At 37.5% G+C, this 19,879-nt stretch overlaps 1 protein-coding gene across 4 annotated transcripts in view; it reads right to left on the bottom strand.

Annotated features, from left to right (window-relative positions):
• The window catches only part of LOC127064633 (irregular chiasm C-roughest protein-like), a 129,471-nt gene that overhangs the window by 100,772 nt on the left and 8,820 nt on the right, over window positions 1-19,879 (bottom strand). For 2 of the 4 annotated variants that reach the window (XM_050995966.1, XM_050995965.1), the window contains exon 2: window positions 572-616. The exons of 1 other annotated variant lie outside the window; for it this stretch is intronic. In XM_050995966.1, the coding sequence (XP_050851923.1) occupies window positions 572-616 (45 nt within the window). Of the gene's footprint in view, window positions 1-187; window positions 617-19,879 lie in introns of all 4 variants that reach the window. One more of the 4 variants, XM_050995967.1, reaches the window with a different exon arrangement.

The following is a 19,879-nucleotide window of genomic DNA, read 5'->3' as shown; positions in this document are numbered from 1 at the left end:
TATCTTTCGTAACCTCCTCTCAAGCACATATAAACACACACGAATACACACATACTTGCTCTTCTTCTTTCCCTTCCACCACCTCTCTCTCTCTCTCTCTCTTTCTCTCTCTCTGTCTTTCTCTCTGTCTCTAGTAGATCATGATTCTATACGACTGCCGTGAAAACACACATACAAACTCACTCACACTAAAGTTAGTATCATCTTTTCTTCTCCTTGGCTCGATTGTACCCCGGCAAGAAGAAATTGTCTTGCTTTTATTTCACCCTCGAGAGGAAGATATTTCGTTACCGTCGGCCCAGTTACCGCATCGTTCACGACGAGAAGGGTAGATGGAAAGAATACGGGTATAGTAGATCGGAAAAGAGTACCGACTGAAAAAAGGAATCCATCAATATTCAACATTTTATGGTCAAATTTAAAAACGTTATCTATCGCAAATTATCCTCGTTAACACTTGATCCGTGATACACTATATATATGTTTATGTATTTCTGTAAACTGTGTCTCAATAAGGTAATGGGGTTGCAACGAATTAACGTCAGATCGGGATAATTATACTTGCATTGACCTCGATAACTCGATTTCCCTGGGCGTTGAGGTACCCTCTTGCGTCCTGCGAATCGGATTACAATTTAGATCAATAATATTCTTCATCGGTCGACGAAACTTATCGATATAATATCGCGTTACACATTGCACGTGAACGTGCAATTCGTTGATGTTTCATCAATTTTTATCTCGTTTAATATTTTAGTTTGCAATATTCTCTTTATTATTTTTCTTTTTTCCCTTCTTTTTTCCTCATAAAGAATCTAGAAATCCTTTGTTTGTTTATCTACTATATTACTTCCAGCAACGACATCCTCTCGAAGGAATTTTAATGTACTACGTAAACGTTTGTTTCATCGGAGCATCCTTTTTTTAATATAATATCTTTTTTAATACGTATAATATAAAAATCGTAGGGATTCAATCAAAGGGACGAAAGAGGATCGAGGAAAATTCGAACGATCCACTTTCCTTTTCCCCTTCCTCTTTCTCTTTTTCATTCTTCTCAATTTCTTTCGTTGAAACTTCTCTTTTATGAACGATCGAAGAGATGGCAATTAAGGGAGAGGAAAGGGTGCAGCAATAGCTGCTGTCTATTCGTAATCCATATCGATTGGATTATCGCCTAGAGCTAATCGAGTTGACTCTGGCACGTGTTTACAATATACAGGGTGTTTAAAAATTTCTTCGTACATCATTTGTCAATAATATCAATTGCTCGCGAATTTCTTTCCTTTTCCTTTTTTTCTTCTCTTTTCCCTCTCTCTCATCCTCAAAGTTTGAATATTTTTCGCACAAGCAAAATATTCGTCTCTATTTCGTTCAAACGAAAATTATCGTGGACGGGAACTGTTAAACGAATTAACGCTCAGACACGAAGAGACGAAGTTGCACAGCTCATAGCCGTATTCACGAACGGCCGTAATCGCGTTAAGAGAGGGTGCAAAACTCCGTGGAGATAGAGAAAAGAGAGAAAGATAGGAAGAGGGAAAGAGAGAGAGAAAGAGAGAGAGACTCGAGGGTTATTTTGTAGCATTGCGTGTGACGCGTGGAAAAGGGCGCAAACGAGGAAGGAAAAGGTAACGTTCGTGTGTCCCTACGGGTACTCTCCTCTCTTTTCAACCTTCTCTCAACTAGCTGCTTGTCATCTACCGTACAAACGATCTACAGACGAGTACGAGACGAGCTTTTTCCAGTATACGTACGACACGTTTTTCTAAAGAACCTACTCTCGATTTTCTCTTCTCGCCTACTACGTACGAAATTCTCTTTCTCTCTTTTTCTCTATCTCTTTTAAAAAGCTTAGAAAAAGAAAGAAGAAAGTCATCCTGGTAACCGCTCGAGAGACAACGGACGAGAAACGAAGACGCATAGAAACGCGAGAGCCAAGTCACTTGAGTTACCTCAAAAAGAGAGGATGAAACGTTGAGGAAGAAACGAAATAAGTGACGCGCTTGTCTCTCATCGTCGAGACAGCGAGACGCGAGTTTAACTCGAGTTTCGCCGAAGGCAAAACGTCTTTTACCTCTACCAGTATGGACTCTAAAAGATACCTATATTACATCTCTCGCCGAAATATTCGTCATTTTTTTTTCCTTCAAAGGAAATCCTTCTTTTTTCTTTTTTCCATTCCCTTTTTTTATTCCCTTAAAATGATCTATTAATTATGAATCCTACTTGAATAGTAAATATTATATCATATCGATGTCGAGTATTCTCCATGGATGAATTTCTTCTATACATATAAAACCAATAATTACCGACATAATAGAAGTGTTCAGCATATAAGTGGTAAGTCAGTGTTTGAAAGAAGGCATTTCCAAGAACTGCCTTATGAATTATTTTCCACATAAAACGGAAGAAGCGTCGAGGCGTGGACCGGAAAGAAAAACTCATCGACGTGAATGATTTAGTGAATTCCGTTAGGAGGGAACGCACAAAGCGTACAAAAAGGAAGGGAGAAAAAAGGAATGGAATAAGAATAAATATAAGATAAAAAGAAATATTCGAGATGATTCTTTGAGGTCGATCAAAAGGAAATTGCTAGTGGAATAAAGAGAGATTTACTAGAATAGAATGAGATAAAAAAGAATACAATAAAAAAACTTATCAACTTATCAATGCCTACTAAACTTATAAATATATACATATACGTGTGCGTGTTTGTATAATAGATAATAGTACATAATACATAAATAAGTAGATGAATCGTATTACATGTAAAAAAAAGAAGAGAAATTTTATTATAGAAATAATTTTTAAAATTAGCGATCGATGAACGAATGAAGATTAAAAAAAGACGAGTGAATAGATATTAAGAGAGAGAGAGAGAGAGAGAGAGGAGGGGGAGAAGAGAGAATGGAAATAAATTAGTTAAAACTTTTATAGAAGCATATTTTCTCTTTCGTTCCGTCGCGTTCATTGCGTGTCGCCCTTAGCAGCCCCAATAAACTCGACGCGACTTCCTCGTACACGCTTCAACCCCCTCCCGGACGTTTATTTCCGAACGCGAGCGACGCTCTTACGCGTGCGGGACATTCATTTCGGTGAATACGAGACGTGGTCGACTTAACGAGTCGACCGCTCTCAAATATTCACGAGACTTATTAACGACTAGACGTCGCCCTTAAAACGATCGTATCGAGGTGCGAGTTTAGTCTCTACGAAAATCCATGTACGTATATATATGTATATGTATGTATGTATGTACGTGTAAATATGTAAATTGAAAACGCGAAATCCGAATTAGTCTGAATTATTATTTATTATTTTCCATTTCTTTTTTCTTTTCTCAACCGTTCTATATTTAATTATTAAAAAGAAAAGAGAAAATAGAAAGAAAGAATCGATAAATTGAGATGAAAGTATTGTAGTACGTTTATCAAGAAGACAGAGACGAAGGGTTGTTGTAATAGGGAAATGTGTTCGAATGGGGGTATTAAAGTGGAAGTAGAGAGGGTAGAAAAGAAATCATCTCTCAGACGTGCTTTCTTTCTTTCGGGCTAAGAGGATGATTTGCGCTCGATCCGTTCTCCTCTTGAACGAGATGAGCTTTGTCTCTTTTTTTTCTCTTCTTATTTCGGTCTAGAGTTGCTCCGGGGATTTGGGGGAACTTTACAAGGCGAAATAAAGGACGTTCAATATCAATATATATGCATATACATACATATATATGTCTATGCTTCTGCTTAAGTAGGTTATACCGAAGAAAACGAGTTTATATTGTAAAAATATCGCCAAGATTTTCAAAATCCTGGTATCATCTCAAAAAAAAAAAAAGAGAAAAAGAAGAATGGAAACGATGATGTAAAGCGAAAAACCGCGAAGAAAGTTATCGTCGTTCCTTCTTTCTTTCTATCTTTCTATCTTTCTTTTCTTTCTTCCTTCCTTCCTTCCTTCCTTCCTTCCTTCTCACACTTTTTCTAAACGTTCGTTGAGGAAGGTTACAAAGGACAACGTAACGCAAGCTGGAGGAATTACGTTCTCCTTTTGTCCACGGCACGCTCTAGCACAAAGAGGTCCACTGAAATAAAAAGAATAGAGCTGCAGAGAAGGAAGAGGAGGAAGAGTAAGAAGGGGTGAAGTAAGAGGAAGTGAAAAAAGAAAAGGTGAACTAGAAGAGAAAGGCTTGCGGCGTTGAAAGGAGGTTGAAAGGAGAGAAAAAAGAGACGAGCCAAGGACAACGGCAATTTTAAGTTTCCCTGTCCGTGAAATTTTTTGATGAAGCGCGTCCTCTTTCTCGTATCCTTCATGGTCTTCTTTTTCTTCTTCTTCTTCTTCTTATTTCTTTCTTTCTTTCTTTCTTTCTTTCTTTCTCTCTTCGTGATGAAACTTGGAATCTTCGAAACATCATCGTCTCGGATTGCGTCTCTACGCAAAGCAGCCTCCTCTTTTTCAACTTCTCTCTCTCTCTCTCTCTCTCTCTCTTTTTCCCTGTCTCTATCTATCTCATTCGTTCTGGTTTTCTCATATCGTTGGAAAAGTGGTCCTTCGCTTCCACTTCCGTGACTCTTAATATTTCAACGTTCCAACTTCCACTAGGTACTCCTCTTTTCTCCTCCTTCTCCTTCTTCTCCTTCATACCGCTCGAGTTTTAATGTTTTCAGGACGAAACTTCTCGACCTCCTTCCGTAGACCTAGGAACGACAGAGAAAGAGAGAAAGAGAGAGAGACAGACAGACAGACAGAAAAGAAAAAGAAATCTTACGTAAATGACGATGCCCGTTCGGATTAGCAGTACGAACTATTTCCTTTCGCGTTCTCCTTCATCTTCCACGCGAGCTCATTCAACCTTCCTCCTCTGTCGTTACGAATCGACGCGTTCTTGGGATTACATCATCCCTCTCTTCCATCTCCTCCTACTTCTACTTCTACTTCTACTTCTACTTCTATTTCTCCTTCATCCTCTTGTGAGTTGTTCCGTGTAACTTGGAAGATCACGCGGATTCATGAACGAAACGTGTTCCGCTTCAATCGTCATACTCTTCCTTCGTTGTCGTTCGAGAACTCTCGTTATGTACGACTTCTATATACGAGAGAGATAGAGAGAGAGAGAGAGAGAGAGAGAGAGAGAGAGAGAGAGACAGACAGAGAGACAGAGAAATGTCAAAGGGAAGATATTAGCGCTATCGAACGACGGTGTCTTTGTACGCTCATCGAAGCGAATTACGCGGTAAATATCTTCCTTTGTTGCTCTCAAGTACTTCCTATTGAAATATCTTCCCATAGAACAGCATACCGTACATATTTATAGTATTGTAGGAATTATTATCGAGAATCGAAATATTAGAAGCGGACATAATAAAGAGATGCTGCTACGTTCGTGTGACAAACCAAGCGATCATTTAATTAAATCAAAGGATACATTTTTTCGCGTTCTCGTTATGTAATATTTCTAACAAAATCTTTACTTATGTATTGTTATAGTTACAAAATAAATAAATAAAGAAAGAAATAAAAGGAGAAATAAAGTCAAGAACAACTTTGACAATATTTATTCGTAAGATCGAGAAGAAGAAAGAAAATGTGATGTCAAACGAATCGGACTATGACTTTTTTCTTATCCAATCTTATCTTTGTTTTTAGTAGTTTATGTAATACTCAAAAAAAAATCGATAAATAAATAAATAAAAACACTTTTATTTAAAAAGATAACAAAGGGATTAAAGCCGAACTATTAAGTAAAGGCTTTGATACTATTTCCTGTTCGTAAAGTCCCGGAGAGCAACAAGAAAGAAAAGAAAAAAAAAGAAAAAAAAAAAGAGAAAAATGAAAAGATAATAATTTGCAATAGACCAAATAATGATTTTTCTTATCAAATACGTGTCCCGTTTAATAGTCAAGATTGTCCGATCGAACGACACGTACGACGACGTTAGCTCGTCGGGTTCTCAAGGTCGATGACATTACGCCCCTTTAATTGCCGACGCATGCGCGACGAGCGGCATGATTTAATGCTCTGGGCGTGAGCAGTCACGCATTTCACACCGGCGAAATAGGTTCTTGAATTAAGCAGCGTGCGCCGTGGGCCCAGGGGCACCTGGAACGAGTTTACGGAGCTCATGCATACGTTTACGCGGTCAAGCCCGATTTGTGATCGTCATCCCTTCGCCCTTCTCTAGTCACCCTTCCTTCCAGTCGTCCTTCTGTCTCGATCGATCATTTTCTTCCTCTAACTCTCTCTCTCTCTCTCGCTCTTTTTTTCTTTCTTTCTTTCTCTCTTTTTCTCTTCTTGTTATTTCAACGATCAATGACGAACTTTGTTTCGAGTTATTAACTAAAATATTTCATAACTTTCGATATAGGAATATTCGATCGATTCGATAACTTTGTTTCACACATCGCTACGAATTAATAGGAAACAAATATAGTTTCGTAGATCGATTTGTAAATACCATATGAAACGAAGCAATTCGCATACGAGAATGGTTACCATGCTATATAGACGAACGCTTCGTTGACGACAATATGTCCCCCGACGATGAAATTTACTTTCATCGTCGTTATAACCGACGAACAACATTGCCGTCGAGCGTATAGTTTTCCAAATTTAAATATCATTCGATGATTACTTTTATTTATATCTATTTCCCATTCTCTCTTTTCGATTCTATGAAAACGTAAAATAACGTCAATGGAAAATAGATCGAATTTATTCGTAATGTTACATGTACTATCTATGAACATTGTTATATTATATCGACTTTAACTTGGATCATACGATTTATGTATTACACCAAGCGTCGTACGCGAACTGTACATTTTTATATATGACGAAAAGTCTAAAAAAGAAAAAGAAAAACGAGCGAAACACGGATCGATCCGCGTCCGATGGGAAACGAAATTCTTGCTGAAAACATCGGCGCTATCCTCTTAACGTATTTTTAAAATATATTTTCAAAAAATTCGTGCTCAAAATCTTTACACACACACACACACACACACACACATATATTATATTAAGGATTTATATATGTGGACATAGATATATAATAAAATTAAAAATGAGATATAAAACAATCTATGAATTTTGTGTTTTATGAAAAAGCAAAGATAATATTCCTTACAAATGATTTCAATGCTCTTTTTGTCTTCATAATCTTATGAAATAATCTTATAAAACTTCTTAATATATATATATGTGTGTGTGTATTTCATAATACAATGAAATGATTATTGAGAAAGATCGATTAAGAAGGAACTTTCCCTTTTTGGCTTTGAGTATCCTACTTGTTAATGCGAACACCAAGATACCTTCTAAATGCCACGGGAACTTCATTGAGAGTTTCCACTTTAAAGGGAACTAGTTTTATCGATAACTACGCTTCTCGTGTTTATTCACGGTATACGACGAAAATTATTATTAAAAGGAGATTGATCTCGAAAGGAGTTTCATTTTCCATCTTCTCTCTCTTCTCTCTCTCTCTCTCTCTCTCTCTCTCTCTCTCTCTCTCTCTCTCTCTTTCTCTCTTCGTTAACGGAAGAACATTTATTTTAAGCATAAGGATATTCATCGAAAGTTTTCCTTTTTAATTTTTTCTTTCATTAATGACACCTTCCATATTTCTTCCTTCACTATAATCGAATTTAACCTCTATAACTCGTTACGATATACTATCGATTTTATTATTATCTCGTTATCAACGTTAGACTGATATCACAGGGTGCACTTTTTTTTATGAAATTTCAATCTCCTTTATTGTCCTTCCTAGGATATATAGTTATATTTGAAATAAATCTTTGTGATACTTGTTGACAGTTAATAAGAGGAATACGATAGAAAGAAAAACAGGAAGAAAGAAAGTAGAGAAGATAGTTTCGTATACGAGACAAAAATTAATTTGGAAGTTTGTGGAATTTTGATACTTTGCTAATTTGTGTTTTCGTTGATGTTTCAAGCTTCACGATGGTAAGTGAAACGTCGCAAAGCTAAAGCACTAACGTTGAGTTTTAAACAAAGAAAAGTACGGAGGTGCGACGTCTCGATATTCCTGGACAACGTGGAAATTCATTGAAATTAGTTAGCAACGTAGATTCCCTGACGTTTTAACGAGCACGGGATTTCGATTAAAATTTATTATAACAATATTTATATATATATATTTATTAATATATACGTTAATTAATTAATTTTTTTTGCTCGAAATTTCTACAATCCCACACATATTATTCCGTTAAACGGATAATAGGCATAATATTAATTAATATCAACGTTCACACGATATTTGAGTAGAACGAATCAAAGGAAAGATAAGATCTCTTTCGACTCGGTTATCAGTGTACATCAAGCTTATATAATATACGTCTACATATATAAAGATAAGGCTGGAAAAATGTAGGACAAGGTGGGTCAATCGAGTTAAATTAGAACCTTTTCGTCCGATTTAAAAGTACCCTTGAGTTAAGTGCACGTAATGTGCCAGCGTAGTTATCGGTGACTCTTTGCGATCTTAATTGGTTCTCGGTTGAAATAACGGCTCTGTACCAATAAGAGTTTGAAAGAGCATACATAGGAAACGCGATAACGAACGGTATTAATAATTGGTCTAGGTTACCGTTGTATGATGAAAAGGCAGATACTGGAATTTTCCAGTATTTTTCAACGTATACAAAAGAATAAAACATAAAAAGAGAGAAAGGAAAAGAGAGAAGAAAAAGAAAAAAGAAACAAAAAAAAAAAACAAGAAAAAAGAAAGTAAAACGACTCCGATTGGAACGCGTAAATCGAATATAGAACCGATCGATATATCCTCAAGTTTGGATTTTTAACAATCGTTCCTCCTATCGCTGTTGAATAACAATCTCATTTATTTGAATCGAACTTTTCCCTATCTCTTTTTATCGTTCAAAGAAAAAGAAAAACGTGCAAGAAAGAGAGAGGAGAGAAAGAGAGATGAAAAATCGAAAGTATGGCGCTTTTTTACACGTTTAACAATATCGTTTGACGATGCTGTCATCGTTAGCAATACCTTCAACTTCCATGTTGCATGTTATCTTTAACGTCACGTTCATATTTTCGCGTTTCTGAGAATCTCAGCTCCCCTTTTTGTCTTTTATTTTCTTCTCCTTTTATTTTTTTCGCTGTATATGTCCTTTAGTCTTAAAACAATGACGAATTACTCGAGTTACTTAATACAACCAGATCCCATATGGATTTTCGATAGAAAAAGGATAGAATATCGGTTGGAAAAGAAACGAATGTATCTATGTATCTTTGTATGTGTGAAAAAAGAGAGAGAGAGAGAGAGAGATATGTCATATAGTGTGGTCTGTTGGACACAACAGGCCCATCCATCCATTTTTTTTTCTTCCTGTCTTTTTTTTTTTTCCATCGACGAACAATGCTCGATAACCGTTTCTCCCCGAGGTCTGAAAATCTAGGATCGTTAATAACGACGGTGCCGGACAACGGCGGCTGCTCCTGTCAGCTCGCATCAGAATTTCCAGCTGATATCGCTTGTAATATCGGCAATTCTTTGTCCTGTAATTGGCTATTAGCCGGTGCAAATCTTCGTTGGGAGGTAGGTACGCCGTTGGTCTTGTTAGTACTTGGACATTTTCTAGCCACAATCAGATTTCCGCAAATTGCTTTCATTGTTAAATCGAGGTAGGAGAGGAATCTCAGCAAAGGACCTTCGACGAAGAAATCTGACCCATATCTTCGTAACAATGTCTTGCCCAAGATATTACACACACACACAGTAGAAATATACATAGGATACGTATACACATATATATATGTGTGTGTATATATATATATAACTTTTTTTATCTATATAGATATATCTACAAGTAGATTTAACGAGGGCGAACGATCATTTTGAAAGCTCTTAGAAAAGTAAAAATAAAAATGAAGATTAAAAAGAGGTCGTTCGACACCCGATCGCAAGAATTACTCCAAAACGTTCATGCTTCTGTAACTTTGGAAACGTCGTTAAAAGTTCGAAGGTAGGAAAAGTCAGAAGATAGCTATCCTCCAAAAAAGAAATACGAGATATCTTTGTGCATGATCGTCGAAACAGGAGCGAACGTTTCGTTGCACGAGCCAGCGGAGCAAAATAGATGCGAACGCTTTTCGAATCATGCTTTCGAAAAGTTTCTCTTGCAGAAGAGCCAAGCTGAAAGATACTTAGTTAGCGTATAACGAGGGACCACGAGTTTCTCAGAGGCAGCCCGTGCTTTTATTACGAACAACGACTGTCGACGACGTCTCTACCTAAACGGATCTCCTTTTATTTTGTTACTTTTTTTCTTTTCTTGTTGTCATTCCTCTCTTTTTCTTTTCTTTTTGTTTTTTCGAAGAACGACACTCGACGCTTCCTTGAAATAATGGAAATTACTTTTTTCTCTCGAAACATTCTCTACAAAATCTGTCAAATCAAACTATTTCATCAAGCGATCATATTTCTATAAAAAAAAGAAAAAAGAAAAAAAAGGTACGAAAAACCAACAACGCGATTCGTTTCGATATGGTACTCGTGTAACGTAAATACGAGAACACTGAGTTCGTGAACGAAAAGCAGCGATAATAACCGAGGGACAGTTACGATTCTCCCCTGTGGAATTTTGTTCGTTTTCATCTTTTTCGCACACACGTGAATTCGCGAACGAATGTCGACTGAGGGTAGTATGGATGGATAGATGGATAGAAAGAGAGAGAGACAGAGAGAGAGAGAGAGAGAGAAAGACAAAGATACACACATATATATAAATGTATATATATATATATATAGAGAGAGAGAGAGAGAGAAAGGGAGAGGGGTTGAGAAGAGTAGTAAATGGTGAATCGATGGTTCAGGAAAAACCATTATGGTGCGAGACCGAAAACAATTGTCAGCCGGAGGCACGATTTCCTACGAAACAAACCGACTGACTTTTCCTCTCCGTCCCACCCCTCTAACAATTGTATATACATCGTGACAATTAATAGCAGGACTGGCCAGTTATATGGGAGAAAAGCGAACGACAAAGAGGCAAATATAATTACAGTTGTATTATTCCTGGAAAATCGAAGCTGGCATTCCAATGTTCTCGGCAAATTACGATCCGCAAGCATTCGTTTTCATCTCTATCTCCTACTCTTACTCCTACTCTTACTCCTACTCGTAAAGCCCGCATTCTTCGGCTCGATCGAACCGACCACTGTCCAACGCTTAACCATCTAATTATTATTTCAATCGAGAAGATTATTCGATTAATGACCCGTAACTAGTTCACACTATTCGCTAAAGCATTGCATTGATTCAGATATCTGCGTGAATTTGATAGAGCGAACGAACGGATGGACTAACGCTAAAACGTTCCACATGATCGCTTGGAAAAGCATTGAAAAGCGACGCAGTACATAGATCCAGATTAGAAGTCCAACTCGTATATTACTTTTATGCTCGTACGAGGAAAACGTTTTATCTAAACGTACCAACGAGCTCGGCATATTAATGAACGTTGGATAAAGCTCGATGGAAATACGAGTTTAGAATATTAATATCCTATTCCACGTTATGAACGTTTTAACGAATATCTTTTAAACATTTTTACTTCTAACCTTGTCACTCTCTTAGATTCGAGTTAGAAAAAGATGATGAATTATCAAACATGAATCAGAGATATTTTCATCGTTAAAGTAAAATACAACAACATGGACAAATGATCGTTAATTAATTAATATATAGATTTGCTCAGCAAGTTAAATATTAAAACACACACACACACACACACACACACACATATATATAACAAATATCGAAATATTTAATGATAAAATTGCTGATAAAATAAATATTGAAATATTGAAAAAATAAGTACATATCCCAATAGGATTAATTCCTTGATTCAAGGTGATTGCAAGGTCGTCGAGAAAGAGACCGACTGGAATCGAGATAACGATCGCTAGGAATGCCGTTTGAAATATTATCGATGAATCCCCTATCGGATGTTGGACGAGCGAAACGCTCCGATTCGTCTCGGCAGCAACTCGAGAGGAGGAGAAATCCTTGCTTACCTTGCTCTTTCTCTTTGATTCCCTATCCCTCTAGCTCTCTACATAACGTCTCTCTCTCTCTCTCTCTCTCTCTCTCTCTCCCTTTCTGTCTCTCCTGCTCTTTCTCTCTTTACGTTTCTCCTCCGTTTTGCCACTGGACCGAAGTTGGCAACGATCGGAAAAGTGCAGAGAGCGCATATCTATCTCTTAACGATCGAATCTCGTCGAGCGAGAAGACGAGCCTTTGCCATCGTCGCGGTCGGCTTCTCACTAAATCGATTTATCTCGAATCGGCCGATGTTCACTATCGAAAGAGAAAAATTATCGATCAATAAGTAAACTTGAATCAGTGTATGGCACAACGTATGCTATAGCAAGTTTTCTTTCTCTTTCTTCGCGATAAATGACGTCATTTATCTTCTTTTATAATTTACATGCAATATCGATTCGACCTAAAAACTAAAGAAAAACGAGGAGGAAGAAGAAAAACAAGAAGAAGAAGAAGAAGAAAGATAAGCGATACGTTTGCAGTCTGTATCCAGTAGACTATAAGAGACGATAAGATTCTTTGGAAGACTCGGATGATCAAATTTTCAAGAACGGATGCATCGAACGTACGAAAGTAAGCTAGTAAACGAGTGGAATGCGCGATGGGGAGAGAGGTATAGGGGGATGGGAGGGGAGTTTAGGAGAGAAACGATTTGAGAAGAGAACATACGTGCCGTATGTTCGATACGTCGATATTATGCAGCTATCCTGGTATGCAGGGATGCAGCGAACGTAGAAGTTAGACGTAGAGTTCACTCGTGCGCCAGCGAAACCGAGCGGTCATCATTCCGCTGGTGGTCATCACTTTGTCAAAGCTTACGAGCAACGAGAACGTGCTAGGATGCTGACGAATGTAGCGAGATAGGAAGAGAAATAGAAGATAGAGATAGACGAAAAGTAAAGGAAAAGGAAGATGAAGAGAGAAAGATAGGATTGATACAACAGGTGACCACGCCTCGACCAACCTAATTTCTCTTATCTCGAGACCTCGACAAAATTCCATTCGCAAACAACATTTTATCTTTTCTACCTTTCCACTTTCGTCTCACGTTGTACATTTAGTGAAAAAAAAAGAGAACAAGAAAGAAAGAAAAAATGAAAATAACACCACTACGAATGTCATGTAGCAACGATACTACTTCGTCGAGAGATATAACTTTGGACTTGAAATTAAACTGACCACCCGGTGAGTAACTACGAAGGGAATGTGAATAAGAGGGAAAGAGAAAGAGAAAGAGAGAGAGAGAGAGAAAGAAAGAGAGGGAGGATGGTGTGAAAATTTCACACACCCGCATACTCCACGGCTGACGCTTTGAATATAACATTGTGGATAATGAGGATGCATTCGAATGGTACATGTACATTCATGGCGACGTTCGAGCTGGGCCACTCGAGCGCGTTTTCAATGATAAAACTGACAAAAAGGTAAAGATGTGCCGGATGATAAAAATGTAAACCAGTTATTACAGTCGATCACGAGAGGAGCATTGTATTCTTGAAATTCGCGAACTCTTTCTCTTATATTTATACCATCTCTATTTTTCTCACTCGATAAGAACGTTCGGACCAAGTGAGTAATAAATTTCTACTTGGTCAGCAAAACTTTACACCGCTTTAAACGAGGAAAAAAGTGTGTAAAAAGGAAAAGTTATAGAACGACTTTAATGTCGACTTTGACGTAGTCAAAAAGTAAGTAAAACTTATGATTTCATTGAGATTTCTTTGACGTAAATAAATAAGTAAACAAAGACAAAGTCGCTAAAGTTGTTAATAATACATTATGTTTGACTTCATGTAAAATAAATAAATAAGTCTATATAGAATTTCATCAAAAAATTACTTATTACAATTTCGTATAAAATCGATATAATTGAAATTATAAAATTGAATATGCATGTTGCTCGTAAAAAATTTCTCTGTTTCTTGAGAAGATGAAATCGAGACAAGAAAAAATGGAGAAGAAGAAAAGAAAAAAGATGAGAATTTCGAGTTCATCTCGTCTATGATCTATCGATCGTTTCACGATCGGACTGTACTATCGAATGACCGGAACGTTTCCTAATGTAAATTTACTAGAGAGATATAATCATGTCTGTTTTCGGAAGGCAGTTATTGTTCGATGCCATGGGATCGTCTGCTTTCGCGCTAATTCCAACTTGTTGTACACGGTCCGAAATTGGTGAAACGATCTAATGCAATTAGGTGCAACGTACGTATCGTACGTCCTCGTTATCGATCGGTACGCGAATAGCTTCGATTTAAATCGCGAGGCAAACGAACCTCGTCCTTGGCTGTGCGATAAACATAGATATAAAGCAGCACACATAGATACATACATACATACATACATATATATACATACACATATGATATATATATATATATACTACGTAGGTCGTTAACGAAGCTGTAATATAAAAAATATATAACTTATCGATAGATATCGAACGATGGTCTTCTCATTAAGCTTTTCGATGACAATGAAAACGACGACGACGATTACGATTACGACTACGACCACGACGACGACGATGACGATAATAATGATGACAGTGATCGGATACGGATTGCAGACAGGAAATACAGTATAAAAACTAGTTTTATCCTTCAACGAAAAGAGTAGAGAAAGAGGAATGTCAATGACGCGTCTCTAAATATGGATGTATCCCGTCCGATATTTCCGCTAATAAACGTCGTTCCTCATTATCGCGCCAATTACTTCCTTTTTGCTTTCTCTCTATCTAACGAGTACGCGTGAGAACCGCGTTCAGTCGATCGAAAGTTCAATGCGGAAGAGAGAGATAGAAAGAGACAGAGAAAAAGAGAGATAGATGCAGAGAGAAAGAGAGAGAGAGAGAGAGAGAGAGAGAGAGAGACAGAGAGACAGAGGATACCTGTCGTTTTGCCGCCTTCAAAGCGTGATCGTTTTACCAATCGAAAAGTACACTTTGCTTTAAAGGATGAGACCACCCAAAGGGTTTGTAGACAAAAGACCAAAAGGGAGAAAGAGAAAGAGAGAGAGAGAGAGAAAGGGAGAGAGAAAGAGAGAGAGAAAAGAATTTATTGAACTATGACATTTTCAATTATAACAATTTAATTCGACATAAATTAAAATTAAACAGTAAGAGCCATAAAGAGAGAGAGAGAGAGAGAGAGAGAGAGAGAGAGAGAGAGAGAAAGAGAGATTCTCATGACGATATCGATGAAATGATAGTAAAAATATCTCGTATCACGACGATAGTATGGCTTTTGATAGTTGACAATATCTTCATAGGGTCGAATCGACGATCCGTCGGTATTCGATTTCATTCATTCGTCGTTATTGAGGATATTCAAGTATTGACAGTATTATTGACGGATCACTCGTGAGAGGCTTCAAATATTTTCGTCTTTACATCTGTTCGATCGGTCAGTCAGCCTGCCATATCATCCGTCGAAGGTTTCTCTAGTTACTTTTTCTCCCTTTCTTTCTCTCATTCTTTATTTCATTCGGTTTCACCCTGGACGTGCCTGAAATTTGTATCCGTTTTGAGATACGTTCGCGTCGAGTATAATAACGATACTATGCGAATCGCGTTTTTTAAAGGGCAAAGAGAAGATAAACGAAGTGGATATGGGGGTTGCTTCGATCCAATTCGGGATTTCGATAATACAGGTATACACCATATAGGTATATATATACGTATGTACACCTATATATTACAACTATGTAACTCCTCCAAGAGAAATTCTGTCGAGGTATCAACCTTCCACAGACACGCTTGCTATTTGTTCCATGACTGGAACGACCTGGACGATCGAATTGTCGAATATCCATGGAGTGTCTCTGATCTATCCGACGTATGTCCTAGACGAATGTCACAGACTCTCTTTCTTATTTATCAATGGTATATACATACACACGATTGCGCATACATACACGTATATCTTTCACAAATAAAACAATTCATTTCTTCGTCAAGTCTTTACTATCTTAATCCTTGATTCGTATCAATCGTGATAATATCTAAAATAAAAAGAAACGAAAGAAAAGAATAAAACTAAGGAGAATAATATCTTCAAGGAGAGACAACGAAGGAAACCAATAACTATTTCATAGTCGACACATTGTAGTCGATAAAATAAACCATTTTGAAGGTTTCATATAATAAATGAACTTCTTGGAAGACTTAACGACACGTTGGATTTAAGTGGTCTGGCTAAAGCATACACACCCTTTTTTATTATTGATTCGCAAACTAAACCTAGTTTTCTCGACTACTGCTACCATTCTCTTTTTCGATAGTACGCATAGATAGTAAGTATAATAGCTTAGCCAGTGCAACGTGTGAGTTAAGAGATCGATCGGACGACAGTTCGTGTAGCGTATTTGCATTTTGCACGCGTCCGGAATACCGACTGCTTGTTGAGAAGTAAACAAAAAGGAAACCTTAATGGATTTTTCCGTTCACAATATTGGTGTTCCGTCTGTGCGGAAAAATATTTTGTAACTGGGAATGTGCGCGCGGAACGATACGGAGCGTGACGAGAGTAAGGGAGTAGAAATGTGAGGGTGAGATCGATCGCTTTCGTCTCGTTCTCTCTTTCTTTCTCTCTCTCTCTTTCTCTCTCTCTCTCTCTCTCTCTTCCTCTTCTCTAATCACTTCGATTGCATATGACGTATCTGGATGCGTCAAGCTCGTGCACGGCCAAACTCTGACGCTTCTGCTTCGTTTACGTCGTTTTTAGTTCGCGTTTCGTCCGTTTTCGGCACAGCAACCGTTCGTTGGTTGGTCCATTCGTTCATTCGTTCATTCGTTCGTTCGTTCGGTCGTTCGTTCGTTCGTCAACTGATAGAATTTGTTTTTATTTTTCCCTTTTTTTGCTCGCTTTCCATCGATATCGACGACGTTGACCGCGATATCGTCCTCGATAAATTTCGAAATAATTGTATACGAAAATGTATGTCACTCGAGAGAATTCATCTCTGGAGACTTTCGAAACGTGAGATAAATCTTTGACAGATTAGAAGTCAAAGGGGTGACGAAGAAAAAAAAAGAAGAAAAAAAAAGAAAAGAAAAAAGAGAGAAAGAAAGAAGGAGACCCGCCCTCTTTCTTCTTCACATAAATGCACATTCAAACTCCTTCGCACATCCTCTCGACGATCCAGATAAATCGCCGCTTATTCGCTCGAATAAGGGGAGAAAAGGAGTCTTCTTATCGACGAACATTATTTATAGAGTGTTACGTCCGTTTCCACGATGAGGAGAGGAACTGTGACTGCGAAGGTTATTACTCAAAGGATGCGTCACCTTCTTGATCATGCCAAAAAATCCAATGATGGTTATCGGTTCGATGGAACGATGAAAAAGAATTTTTTTTCCCTTTTTTTTTCTAATTATCGAACATCCATCAAGTCGTAGCTACGTATCTATGATATATCGTCAAAAGTATAATTATTTATTTGTCTCTCTCTCTATTTCTCTATCTCTTTCTTTCTTAAAATCATTTTAAATTTCAACGAACGAAATTAAAGGAACGAATACGATGATAATTATCACTGTATAATGGTACTATCATAAAATTTCATCGATTCAATGCAAGTTTTACAACGCCATATGTTAGCCAGACACCGAATAAACGTATCGACCACAACGAACGAAATGCGGGCGAGCTCGTTTCACGATGGACATTTATAATCATTCCCCTTTTCTCTATTTTTCTCTTTCGCTCTGTCTCTCTCTCTCTCTCTCTCTCTCTCTCTCTCTCTCTCTCGATCGTTTCGATAAACTCGCTAATAGTTTTATTTTGCACGGAAACCACGCCCAATCCTGACTAATTCGTCTATTGCGTTTCAAGCCGGACGAGACTCGTTACGTTGGAATTTACGTTTCGAGCAATACAAAAAAAAAAGAGATGGACAGACAGATAGATAGACAAATAGATAGACGGATAAAAAAAAAAGAGAGAAAGAAAAAGAGAGAGAGAGAGAGAAGGAGAGAGACAAAGCACAAGAATTCTCTAGGAAATTACTGAAGGAAGAATAGACTTTTCGCGATTTTCCATAGACCGTTATCGAGCAAAAGGGTAGAACGGCAGATAGCGAGAATAATACTGGAAATAAAGGGGAGAAACGTTTATTGCGAGCTTCGCCGCAAGCTCGAGATGCAAACCAAAAGTAAGACCTTTAAACAGTACCATTTATCGTACTGCAGCTGGACGAAGCTAAAAGCGGAACCTTAAATGGTAGCCATTTATCGCGACACCGTACGAACGCTTACTTCCTCTTGGTATACTCTAAACAATCTGCGAATATATCCAATGCATTATTATTCCCTTTCTCTCTCTTTTTCTCTTTCTCTCTTTCTTTCTTTCTTCCTTCCTTTCTTTCTTTCTTCTTTTTATTTCGTTCTTATTCGCTACTCTCAAGTCGATAATAACGTCATATAACGAACGTCTACTTCACGAGCTTCCACAACTTCATCTAATTATGCAATGAAATTATAATTTCGTCTAATGACTCAACCAAATACTTATATCTGAATTTTTTTCTTTTCTTTCCTTCTTTTTTTTTGTTTTTTTTTTTAATTTTCAAGCAAACCTTAAGATTCGACATCTCGAGTAAGTCGGGACTTTAAGTTCGACACTTCTTTTTAATTGGAACGATCCTGTATACGATGCATAACGACGTATATACAGCGTATAAGTGTCAACGAGATACTAATCGAACCTAACACGCGTGTACGACGCGGATCGTTAACCATCGTATTCGTTCCATCAAGAGATTCTACAATATTTATTTTTATTCACTGAAATATCACGTCACGATGGAGCATTTGATAATATCAATTTCTTTTTCCGAAAACTAATGGTAGGTTTTACATATTCATAGGCATTATATAGAAACCCGTCACGTCGAATTTCATTAATTTCTATTTGCTGAAACCATCAGGCTAACGTTTCATTGACGATATCGATCGAGATCAAACTATTCCAAAAACGATCTCTTTCAACATTTGTTACTTCTTCGAAAATCATCGACTTCGATAATCGTAAATACCACTAACGATGCTTTGTTTATCTCCTGAAAGATAAGTTCGCGGTTGTTTTAATTCTATTCCCTCATTAATTTTCCTCTTCTCGCGCGAGTCACATAAATCACATACATGAAGTTGATTGCGCTACGGTAAACTTGTAGGAAGCTCCATAGTACTGGTGATTCGTACTGTAATTTGACAATAACTTTCTACGTTTGCGACTTTGAGTTTACGTTGAATAAGAGCCCCATACGTTGACGGAGTAGGGGGAAAGAGGAAGAAAAGCGACGAATACGACTACGACGATTACGACTACGACGACGTCGCGTTTATTTAAGCCAGATGAATGACGTTATATTAATATTACGAGCTCTGTGTGCCATTCCAACGCGAAGATTAAGCTCGACGAAAGAAAATGGGATACATCGACCTTAGAACTCAAGTCCCTCGTGTGTTCCATACGTCTCATAAAATACCAAACGTTTGCTCCAATATACTCACTACTCAACTTGTTTAATAATGTTATATTCCAAGTATTAGTTTTTTTATATCTATCTCTGTTTCTCTTGTTGTCTGTAATCACAAGGAACTAATTAATACACGGTTAGTGTTTTCGAAATCGTAGAATATAAAACAGGGTATTTATTGATTGAATAGAGTCATCGAGTCTCTTTTTCTATGACAGTGTTTCTCTCTTTCTCTCTCTCTCTCTCTCTCTCTCTCTCTTTCTCTTTCCATTTGGAAACTATCAGCTAATCAACGAATGGCTATGTCTATTTGATTT

This window comes from Vespula vulgaris, chromosome 6, assembly GCF_905475345.1.
Source record: "Vespula vulgaris chromosome 6, iyVesVulg1.1, whole genome shotgun sequence".
In the NCBI taxonomy this organism is placed as follows: domain Eukaryota; kingdom Metazoa; phylum Arthropoda; class Insecta; order Hymenoptera; family Vespidae; genus Vespula; species Vespula vulgaris.
The sequence above is the reverse complement of the archived record's forward strand: the minus strand, read 5'-3'. Positions and strand labels throughout refer to the sequence as shown.